General features: G+C 36.0%; 1 protein-coding gene across 1 annotated transcript; it reads right to left on the reverse strand.

Annotated features, from left to right (window-relative positions):
- Window positions 1–2270: 2270 nt before the first annotated feature.
- On the reverse strand, window positions 2271–11337 carry LOC105049828 (hydroxyacylglutathione hydrolase 2, mitochondrial). Its single transcript, XM_010929589.4, has 8 exons — window positions 11170–11337; window positions 8362–8547; window positions 6369–6572; window positions 4532–4655; window positions 3825–3925; window positions 2908–2982; window positions 2704–2802; window positions 2271–2496 (listed from the first exon to the last, which is right to left on the reverse strand). The coding sequence occupies exons 1-8, from the start codon at window positions 11215–11217 to the stop codon at window positions 2350–2352; spliced, it is 984 nt and encodes a 327-aa protein (XP_010927891.2). The 5' UTR covers window positions 11218–11337; the 3' UTR covers window positions 2271–2349.
- Between the last annotated feature and the right edge of the window lie 1200 nt (window positions 11338–12537).

A 12537-nucleotide genomic window follows, 5' to 3' on the forward strand; every position in this document is an offset into this window, starting at 1 on the left:
AATAAAAATAATGTCATCCAAGGAACCTTTTGTTTTTTTTCTTCATTTTTCGGTGTTATTTTTCAATTATTTTCTTCCATCTAAGGTGCAGATAATTAATATGCCATGGCCATAACGGTTCCCCAATGCCCAGATATTTGGCCCAATACGAACTGTTTGTCATGAGCCTCTGTATCAGGGAGTTGCATGGCAATCTTAATCAAGCTGAAGGGAGTCTCCATGGTAGGCAAATTACACAAAACGAAGAAAGATTGGCGACTGTGTTTGGAGTAGGATTGACTTTACAATACCATAGTTTTCTTTTTTAAAGAGAGGGAGAGAGGGAGATCAATCCATATTATAATTAATTGTGCCAGGATATTTGGAAATGCACCATCCAAAAATACTTGTTACCATTGGAGCAAGCCCTAATTCACCGTTACAATTTCATTTTGCCTTTCAGTATGTCATGCAGAATGAAGTCCATGAATTTGCTTAGAAGCTCGACACATGCCCAGAGTGATGTGCCCAACATGTGTGCCAATCGAATATTGAATCATATTGCAGATCCCAGTCTAGGTGGCATCTCAATTTTGAACCTTGAATAGCTTCTGCTAGAAATTAATTGAAACAATAAGGTGCTTTTTGTTCGTTTTTTTCCTTTTTCTTTTTTCGGAATCATCCTTTTGTTCATAAAACAACCATTTTCCACTATAACCATGATAACAATATTTTCCCACCGTTTATCAGCAAGTATAACTAAGCATAACCAACTAATTAACCCACACTATCATTTTTATTATTATAATGCAAACCCCAGGGGATGGAGTCCCTGTGACTAAATTGTGCACCTTCACTGCCCTTTTTTTTTTTTTTTTTGATGAAACACTGCCATTAATTTGCCGCTTTTTAAATAAATAAACTTCATATCAGCTTTAAAATGAACTTAAAATACATCAAAAAGAGGAAAAACAGAAGAGCTTAAAGGAGTCTTTTATTAAAATATACAAAGAAAACTTTGACTAATGAGATTGCAACCCAAGGCCACATGCTCCATTTCTTTTGAACAAACCACAAATGCCACACATGATAAAAACTAGTGCCCTATAATTAATTTAGATGATACTGAATCATTTATCCTGATCTAAAATGTCTTAGAAATAAAAATGCATAAACAAAGACGCTTTGGATATACTTAGCTACATAGACGCGTTGGGCAAGTACAAGCATATAAAGTAAAGAAAGTTATGGCTCTCACTATGAACAAAAATAATTTTGATAATTTATGTAGCTAACATAAACTTATTGAAAGGAAACTCCTTTTGTTTCTCTTTCAACCCAAGAACTTAACGAGTATTGATTACATATAGGAGGAACTACAAAAGGTGGGCAGAGTAACCCCCTGGTATCCCTTCATCTAAAATATAAAGATTCATATAGCATTAGATGTCAATCAGGCAAGAGAAAGAGGACTCGAGGCTTTCTTGTTAGAATTATCAAATGATCAACAAACATGCAGCTTCTTAGTTATGGAACGAAAGGTTTTTCTATGATTGCCACCTATTCTTTGTTATTGATGTCATGAGATTTTGCAGGAATATCAACTTCATTATCAAATTTGCATATAAGCCAGCATTTGTTTTAGAGAAATGGTCCATCTTGAATTTTAGACAACAATTATACTCTCTTACAACAGCATTACTTGTGCATCAACTTCTGTCGCGTCTACATCCGTTACCAATATGTGTGCATTCAACTAAAATAAATGTATGTATTAATTTCAAAATAGATGCAAATAAATGCAGGCTGTTTTTGCAAAGAAATAAATGTGAATCTTTTCTGCAAATATGAGAATAAAGTCAGCTTTTACTGCAAAATTCCCTAATGCAAATTTAGAATGTTTTATCCATAGCTTCTTTTGTTTTTCTGATCTCCCAAAATCTTCCTTGGCCAGAAAAACTGGTAGGAAGAAATGCTATGGCGATCGCACTGATATGATCTGAACATATATAACAATTCTTGTCATCCTTTCCACCAACAATCCTAGATTAAAAGGAAAAAAAAAAAAGCCTAGTTTGCACAGGTGGGTCTTGAAAAGGTGATGATATATACATAATAAGAATGACGGCATACATAAATCCTGAGACTACCTTATTGGTGAATAGCATGTTGACAGTGAGCAGGCATATGATTTGTTTCCTGTGCAAAAGAACGTAACTTTGGACGAGATTGAATGTCACACACTGGCTGACAATGTAAACCATCCACACCAAAGGAATTGAGTAGACACATCGCAAAGGGCAATGCCAATATATATTTCTTTCTCATGAAATGATACAAACCTGTGTGAGTACAAGCAAAAGCAGTGCATTAAAAGTGATCCTTTGCACGGCGGATGACACCCAAGGCTTGTGCATCACTTGCAGCAGCTGGGATTTTCAAGTGTTGCCGGATTTCTGAACTGGAGGTGCGCAGAAATGGATTACAAAGTTTTTCCTTCTTTAGTGTGGTTGGAATCTAAGACATAAGCACAAAATTCTCTGTCAAAATCTTACTATGTCAAACATATTGCTAGTTTTCACTCTGAAATTGTACTTAATGCTATTGAATGCATTTTTCTCAATAAGATTATAAGATCATCATGTGGAGGGAACAGAGAAAATGCAAATCTATGTATCTTTAGTCATCACGCGAGTTGATGAATTCAGGGGGACTGGTAGTTACCGTTGGGAGCTTCTTACTGCGGAGCTGAGCTACATGTTCTGCATATTCTTTTAGTGCTTCATTATTGGGCTCTATGGACAACGCAAACTTTGAATTACTCTGTTTAATTTAAGGAAAACATGTGTTCTGTTATAAGTAAAAGCAAGATAAATTCTGATAAGCAGATCAAAATATGGTCACTTACAGACCTACAGAATTGCATACCAGTGTATATTCGTGGCCGCAATATATGTTTGTCTCATCTGGCAAAGACATAATCTTTTGGAGTGAAGAAAACATCTGCAGCAGGATTGTGGATTCTTATTACACAAAACTCTGCTGAAATGTCACGTAAGGTACAGATAGCAGATGCATCATGCAACTGGAGATAATTTCATTACATATAATTTCAGAAAAATCTGATGATGACTATTGATTGTCATTATATAACAGCTCCTCATGCAAAATGAAGATAATTTCATTGAATACTGAAATAATTAGAGCTCTTGCAACTAATTTTTTCAGAACCAGCAAATGAGTTTGCGAGTTGTCAGAAACGGACGCATTGAATTTTTCCACAAGCAGATGTGAAAAACTGGTAATCATGCCTGAAATATATCATGGATAGAACGAGATGAAGTACAGAAAGCTTTTTATATTCTAATCTTGTACATACGTGAAACAGAGCCGCCAACAACAAAATAAAAGCTGTGCAAGCAGCTGTGCACATCCACATCCATACTTGTACAAAAATACATATATACTATATGTTGCACATGCATCAATGTCTTCCAACATATTTTCTATATGCAGGTTAGGCATATGGAGAATGTGTTTGTGGAAGGTAGATCTAGTCATGAACTAATGTTAACAACACTAATGAACTTCATTTCTTGAAATGACCATATGATTCTAACATCGGAAGATAAGCATGCATCATATTTTATTTCTGTCTATTATACTTCAGGGCACAAAAAAGAGGTCTGTTTACTCAAACCAAGTCATGCTATTACTGTCCCACTTATTAAAAGAACGAACTTGTAACAAAGATAACCAACTTTACCTTTTAATACGTTGGTTATTATTAGGATAAGATCCATGATTGCAAACAAGAAAAAAAAAATGTTAGTTCAGGAAAGAACCTGCTCTGGGTTTCCTTCAAAAAGTTTGCCACAAGATAAGCTAAACAATGTGTCCCCTGTAAATATTGCTCCACATCCTGGAAAGTAGTAGCTTATATGCCCTGTTTAAGATTCCAGGAAGTAAGATTTAGACTGGAAGAAGATTCGGCATATTCATTGTAAAAAGTAATATCACATGCCTAGATATAACAGCTTTAATCTGCATACAGTATTTCTTGTTCTATACTTTTCTTTGGTAACCAATTAAAAAAAAAAAAAATCAAGAAATTTCCAGAATAGTTTTACTTAATATCTGCACAAAAAGAAATGCAAGTTATTAAAAAAAGTTGTAAAAATTCTAACAAGGGTATGCACAGTTATCAAGTCAGGATAAGACGAAAATTAATAGAAAGATAAGCATTACTGAAAACATTGTGACCAGGGTCATAGACAAGTAAAATGAACTATTAATAATTACAATCCAATTCTGAACTTTACATGATAACCATGTCATATCAACAAGGAAATTTAATCATGAACAAAAAACCCCAGCACCTCTAGCACATGCAAAATGAAAGCATCAAATAGATGATTTTTGTTTATGGACAACCACAAGCAGAAAAAGGGTTATATGCATAACCTAATGAGGTATGCCAGCATACCACATGAAGTATGGAAAAATAAATAAATAAATATATTAGCTTCAGGTGAAATTTTAAAAATTTGACCTTTTGTATGACCGGGAGTTTCCATCACAAGCACCTGATGACCAGCAAACCTCCATGTTTCCCCATCATGAAGGGCTATGTCAATTCCAGGAATTCTTTCCCTGTCCTTGCTGGAACCAATCACCTATACTCAGAAAGATGAAATCAAGGAATGAGATTGTATGAAAGGTTAAAACTTCGCTAAAACCATTTATATATTTATTTACATTTAGCATGCATCATACTTTCCAGAACAGGAAAGTAATATGCCAGTATATTCCTGTGCTATCCTACATCACCCAAGATTCTATTTGTGCATGGGAGTGTGACAATGTGGTAAAACAGAATTGTTCTCCAAAAACATCCAGTGAATGAAATGGATTATAGATGATGATGATGATGATGATGATGATGATGGTGATGATAGTAGTCTTATGAAGGCCATGAGTATCATGTTTTACAGAGAACTTGCATAGCAATCCCGCCACACCCCCTCCCTAAAACAACTCCTCTCCATGCAGATTTATCCTAAACTACATTATCTACTTAGTTGAGATGTAACAATGTATACTTTTTGGTGTTCTTCATCCCAAAAAGTATGCAAGGTCATTAGCACACTAAACTATGGTTGGCTTATTCAATGTTAGTATAAAGCAAACCCACCCCCCCACCCCAAAAAAAAAAAAGAAAAAAAAAAGAAAAAAGGCACATATTCATCTTTAAGTGTTTTTAAGAAATAACATCAAATAGCAAAATTATTTTTAGTTATACTGAGAAAAGAAATAATAGCATAATACCATAGCGCTAGGACAAGAATGACAGATTTGGCCAAAAAAGAATAAGAATTTTTATACAAAGAAGATTAGAAATGAGGGATAACATGAAACGTGACAGAACTTTATGTGTAGAGGCCCAATATCACTTTTTTTAAAGAAGGTTAGTTAGAACCAGCTCCCATGAAGATGTACTCATGATACAGTAGGGCTAGGCAGGAATATAAGTGATAATAAGGCTATGCTTAGCAAAATAACTGAACCTAACTTTTTCTTGAAATGAATTCTTTGATATTCATCCCTTCCAGTTTCCCATGTAGTCAAATTCTTTAAAATTCCTTCAATAGCCATGAAGGGCGAGAACAAACTAAGTGGGTTTTAGTGCTCGCGAGGATCAAGATTGAAGTGGCCCCTGTTGGGAGCATAGATGAGTCTCAAAAAGGGCCAGAATATGTCACCATGACAAATTCCTTTTAAGGCTTTTATTCTATTTCCTGAATAAGTAGATGACCAATGACGGTGGTGGACCTTCTTCCTTTGTCTAGCTTCTAGCCCACAATGAAAAAGGACTAATCTACCCTAGAACTTGGACACTTCCAGTTCCAGCTTCACCCCTTTTCTAGCTGGACATATGCACATGAGGACCATGAAGGCTCATTTTGGATGTCCCATGATGACTTGATGACCCTCAACAAAGCAACCTTTTATAATGCTTTTAATTACATGATTGCATCCATTTGTGCCTATAGGCTATAGTATCAATTATGCACCTTGAGTGTCATAAAGATTTTGATGAGAGGCTAATTTCTGGTACATACTAGCAACTCAGCCCATAACAGTACACAATTAACCACCGGTCTACATGAATCAATAATAATTAAGGTCAATTCACACAAACCTAAAAACTTCAAAAACCACTAAACACATGGAATGAAAGTGGCTTAGTGTGTGAACTAATTATCAAAATGTGACATACATCATTCTCTTTCAAAGAAGTGGAAAGGGCAACGTTTTAAAAGAAATAAGAAGGTAAATTTATCATACTTAGCCTACTTTTCAGAAATCAAATAGAGTAACTGCCATACCTTTGCACCATACCTTGCTTTCAGTTCCATGTTTCCACCAGTATGATCGTAATGATGATGAGTGTTCAGTATATATGTCAAGTTCTGGTTTTTTCTTTCTAGTGCATTTATAACAGGAACAGCTTCAGAAGGGTCAACGACTCCAACTGTACCTGTATCCGTGTCATGCAAAAGATATGCATAATTATCCTGGAGGCATGGAACCTAGCAAAAATATACAACAAATTAACATTATGAGAACATGAACTAACAGTGGTTTCCATGTCTAGATATTTTAAGAGATGAGCATGAAAATATTTCAATCAACTATAAATGGAAAGCAATACAATTGAAAATTTGCATGATGAAGGTGGATCACTTTGTAAGATCAGATTTTCAGCAATTGTTAGAAGCCCATATTAGAAGATTGAAAATTTACAAAAGAACTAGGTACACCAGCCACCTAACATGACACCTTCAATTTTGACAAGATCTCTGAAACCAGGTCAGATTTTTTTGCATTGAAGCAGGTTGACTATTAAGCACCATCTTGCATATCATTAGGCTGGAAAGCCATAGAAATTGACTAGAGAAAATCATGACAAATTATCAGCTAAAATTAGGGTAAACCTACGGCGCCAGAACTTGATGAGTGGTATAAGGGCTTTATCATGATGAACAAGGACCTCTAGGTCATAATAACATGGCCCATTAAGGGGGTTTTTGCTTAAGGCATGAAAAACTTAATTTAACTTTAAAAAACAAAAAGTATAGAAGAGGAAGGGAACAATAAAAATCAGGAGCCTGCTTACAGAATATCCAACCCAAAAATGATGATTCAAGTTTTGATCATGAACACAGTAACCCTAAATATATACATGAATAGTTAAATAAATATTGGTTAATCAATTTATCTGTCTTCTTGAACTCCAGGTGGCCGCAGATTGCATATGATATATCACCTAAGTTATAGAAGTCATGGTCAACCAATAGAAGAAGAAATCAATAAGATATCTCAAAATGCGTATTAGTCAAAGACGTTGGCATAACTTGAATATCTACCCTAGTAATTTTAGTTTCAGATGCAATGGACCTCTTTACAAGTTTTAAAATGAGATCATTCAGACAATTGTATACACATTGCTTTTCTTTCATGCTGGACAGGATAGATTATGGTGAGTGCTGTGCTTGGATTTCAATCCGGTCCTCCATTCAATTTGTTCTACTTTAAATAGACAAATCTATGAAAATCATATCCTTGTCACAACAGCAAAAGAAAGTTGAAACAATGCCTGAAGTTGTTGCATTGTTACAGTACTCAAGGACTTTTAGACAGATACAGGGGTGCATTCAGGTGGGGTCTTGTCCAGATACTTCCGAATCCGAACTTGGACCTACACATGTCTGGCATTAGAACTTGAAACTGCAACTTCACTGATCTCTTCAGGCTTACAAGGAAAGTTAATAGAAGATTCACATGAAGCAGCTCAGGTGTGGGTTGTCAATTCATGACAACAGTATCCATGTTAAAAGCTTCAAATGTTAAGCATAATGTCCATCTAAAGAAACCTTGTTGCAATTTCACATGCTCAAAGCCGCATCATATTTTAATGTATCTCAACACTTGAAAGCCATTTCTCTGAAATAGTAATCCAGAAAACAATACATACATGCAAAGGTTATACAGATGGTTGCACATTAGTGTATAAGTTAAATGGTCCAAAAGCATATCAGTGGATCTCTCAAGGAAATGTACAGATATGACAGACAAGATTTCGGTAAGCCCTCGACAGAGGAACCAAAATGGTGGCACACACGTGTTAAGACTTCTAGACTTCATAAGAAGCCAAAAAGACTAAGGATAGGTTTCTCATAATTTCCCATGGACAACAATTTCTTTTGGTTGCAGCATGGAGTCTGTTTGAGTTCAAACAACAACAATTCAATAGGTTTGCAATGAACATGTCAATAAGGCATCAAATAGAAAAGGTCTGAATTATAAGAGACTCCTTACCAATTCAATTTGCAAAGAAGATGCCATATTGGTAATATTACACAAAAGCCCAGCAACACCATATGCATGATACCCTCCACGCAAAGTTTTGATAGGCCTCCAAAATAGGGTCCCAAAACTATATAATAACTGTTTTCCAAACCAGTGTTTTCTCATGTTCGGCCACATACAAGGCCGTCCTCTCACCTGCAAAAGGTATTGTTATTATAAGAGCAGAACAAGCAATCAAAGCCAACATCTAAAGCGAAAACAAATTCTTCAAGTACAGATTACATCGAAAAAGATTACAGAAAGATGAAATAATAATACAGAATAAATACACTAGACTAGAAAATATACAGATTTAGCCATCGTGGAGAAACTGAATTAGTGTAAACAAGGGGAAAATAATTGTAGATTTATGGACTATGACAACTTAAACTATATCACTACCAATAAAACAGCTAAAACAAGATTCTTTTCAGATATACTGAACTGGCATGTTGCAAGGGATAAAGCTACAAATTATTTAGGCAAACTGATATATTATTATTGTTACTTTAATGTCATGACCATGCTGTATGATTGTAAAATAGAAAGCATACCTTACAATTTTTCTATACTTCAATTTTATTCTATAGATATGTGTTACATCATTTCAGGTGATACAATTTTTGAGGTTAATAATCTAAATATGCTTCCATCAACACCTCCATATTAGAAATCAAAGTTCGTTGTCTCGGTACCAGACACCATTCTGGTACCATGCTGGACAGTGTCAGTACGCTCGATATGCAAGTCAGTTCGGCATATCGAGTCTCATTTCAATATTGATATGGTATGATACATATAGTACAACATGGTACACACCCATACAACAAACCTTGTTAGAATCATGAAACGATGGATAGAGACCGTAGGTGGTTCACCTAGGTGCCTAAGCACTGCCTAGGCATTTCAGGATCCTCTCCACCCAAAGTTTGCTCAAATACTTGAGTCTTTGTTCTAAGAGAAGTATTTGTCTCTTCTGTTGTATAGGGTTCCAACAATGTTCTCCAAAGATACGGTAAACTTGCTAATACTCCTCCAAGGTGCAAAGTAACAAAAGAGCAGGTGAACCAATCTCTCTTGTAGCCACTCAGTTGAAAAGAGAAAAGAAAATGGGCATCCTATCTCCCAAACTGCTCAAAAGTAGAAGGTAGGGACTAGAAAGAAAACAAAGCAACAATATAATTCAACAAGCAGAGGCTTTAGCACATCTGGATCCATCTCATGCAGAAAAGAGTTAAAATGTGTGTTATTCAAATCCATATTATTATACTTAGTCTTTAGATATGGAGATAACAGAAGAAATGGAATGTTTACTATAACTGCTGGTGCTTCTAACATCAGCCATTTCCCATAATAAACTCCTACCACAATCTCCTACAAGCATAGAATCCACTAAAAAATCTTATATTTCTAAGTAAACTAAAACAAAAATTACGTAATACACAAACAGAAAAATAAAAAAGTAAAAATATTTTCAAGATAACAAAGAACAGACTGAAGGAAGAAAGTTTTTTTCCAGCAAAATTCTAGTTCTGACTCCTCTGCTCAAACCCTTGAAACTCTAGAAAAGCTATGCATCTTCTTTTCCTTGCAACCCTTGGATCTGTCGAGATCTATTCTCTTTCTTGCTGCAAGAAAGCAACAAACTGAATCCTCTGCAAAAAGTTCCCATACCTCATATCATGTGGCCGCTTACCATTGCAAATATACAAATCTAACCCCTTATGTTCCTGCATCACAAATTTTACATTCAAGTACTGCTAGCTGGTGGCAGAAGAGATTGATTGCTTTTGTGGTCTTTGTTCCATATGTGTTTCAATTTATCTTATTTCATTTTTGCTTACTTTCTTTCATCTTGATTTGGTTCTGCCTACAACAGCCAATACCTACTGATGGATTAACACAAGAATCAAATCATCCCTTTGTTTTTTCTTTCCTCCCTCTTCCTTGATCTTCTTAACCATGTTCACTATTGCTCAAAGAAGGTGCTAAAACATAGTCCTTATTATACAAAGCCAAGCATCACCTAATCCAGTCATCAAATTCACAAATTAGGCTTCCAAAATGCTAACCATGACGTTTCCCCTAACGTATATTTTCAAAACAATAAACACATTTCTAACATTACAAGAATCTAATCGATCTTTTTATCAACTAGACACAGCATCTTAGATTCCCATTTTGTGGCTAGAAGTAGGAGGGAAAATAGTTCACAGCACCTACCTATCGCAAAAACATCAGCCCGCTCGTTGCAGGGCCTCTCCACAAGCTCTGATGCCACAAACTTTCAAACGCATCATAGTTTCTATTATCATGGGCATAATCATCAACGGATCCCAAACAAGAAACCATGATAATTACAACCAAAGCATCTCTACATTACCCAACCCGCACCCGTTCATCATTTCATAACAAATCCTAAAATTTCACCACCAAACATCGAATACGATTCTCTTCCCAAAAGCAACGTCCAGATCCACCAATTCAAAATGAATCATATAAGCGACATTTAGAATGCCACGAGAATTACAGAGGTGGGCATCATACCTTTCTCGAGTACAATTACAAAAATTAATAAAATATTACAAGAGAATGAGAAGCTACGCTGCAAGAGAATATTTTTATAATATATATAAAAAAGATCCAACATATTATTTTAAACGGATCCGACAAAAAAGAATCAGAGATCACTCAAAAACCTAAACGCAAGAGCGTAAAAACAGAAAAAAGGAAAGGATGAGAATGGCTTGGACGGGGAGGAAGAGAGATAGATCGAACCCTGGAGCAGGGAAGAGAGACCATGAGGGAGGAGGCCTTGGAGAGCATGATGATGGCTCCGAGCGACGGAGAGAAAGAAAGGGCAGGCAGCTCCACTCCGGGAATGGCCGGCCCGAAATCCCTCGTTTATTAAAGTGGAAATTGCATTTGGACTATTTTGCCCCTGTTCTTTTGCACCCAGACGGCGTACCGTTAAGCGGAAACGACCGCGTCCGGCCTCGGGAGAGCGTGGGTGTTTTTGGGAAGAAGCAACGCGATCGAGATTCGGTTCAGATGCTCCCTCTGTACAAGATAAAGCGGTAGGCGCGATGCATTATGGTTCGTTGTTAATTTTTTTTTTATTTAATTCAATACACGCATATTTCTGTGAACTGGAATTTGCCTTACAACCATGTACTAATACAAAATACGTAAAACCAGAAATAAAAAATTGAAGCACTACCGAGGAAAAATTTGAAGCAACACATGAAAGCGTTTGCAGTCATAAAATGGAGATTCGATTGGACAACATTGCAGTATTTAATGTCCAACATGTTAAGATAGAGAAGATGTCCCCTCGTCAGAGGACCGGACAATACTGGACGCGAGATTGATTTGGACTAAACCCACACATTAAAATGTGAGGACTGTGGGCCACAAAAAAAAAAAAAAAAAAAAGGGACGGTACATAAGGCCATTTGGGTGGTGAGTGCAAATGTGGTACTCTTATCAACAATTGATTGCCACCATATGTTATTGACAGGCTTAGAATAGCTTCGATTTGTGTATGTTTGATAAAATAGTCAGTTTATACTACCATAAAAACAAAAAGAAGCAAGTATGTTGATGGAGTGTTGAACAAGGTGTTTGTTACGTCGTCAAAAGCATGCAGGTTGGTGAATGCAATATGATTTTGATTGCCAATATACCTTTTTTTGTCTCTATCCCCAGATGATGAATCTGGTAGAGGGGTATCCAATAAAGAATGCATAGGTGTCTCTAATAAAACAAATTGTAGAGCATCTGACGAAGACTTCAAAGTAGTTTCAAGTTGAACAATATATCAATCCATTGATTACAACGCTTTCGAGGTTAGGTATGATTAGGTCATGTGTCATAGCCATGGAGGTCATTTGTTCGACAAGAATACAAAGCGACATGAAAGCGCCCGCATTCAAAAGTGTTTCAGACTTCCAGAACCCCAAACCTGTTGGTATGCTTCTTAACATCAAGCATATGACGAGCTTGATAAATTTGCAGCACTAAGTAATATGTGAGTTAATATTAGTCAAAAATGTATCCTATAGCATGTATTTGGACTACCTGATCAAATTGATTTTTGAAATGGGAACTTGTTTGGATTGGGTTCCATGCATAATATGGACCATC

Source organism: Elaeis guineensis, chromosome 8, assembly GCF_000442705.2.
Source record: "Elaeis guineensis isolate ETL-2024a chromosome 8, EG11, whole genome shotgun sequence".
Lineage (NCBI taxonomy): Eukaryota > Viridiplantae > Streptophyta > Magnoliopsida > Arecales > Arecaceae > Elaeis > Elaeis guineensis.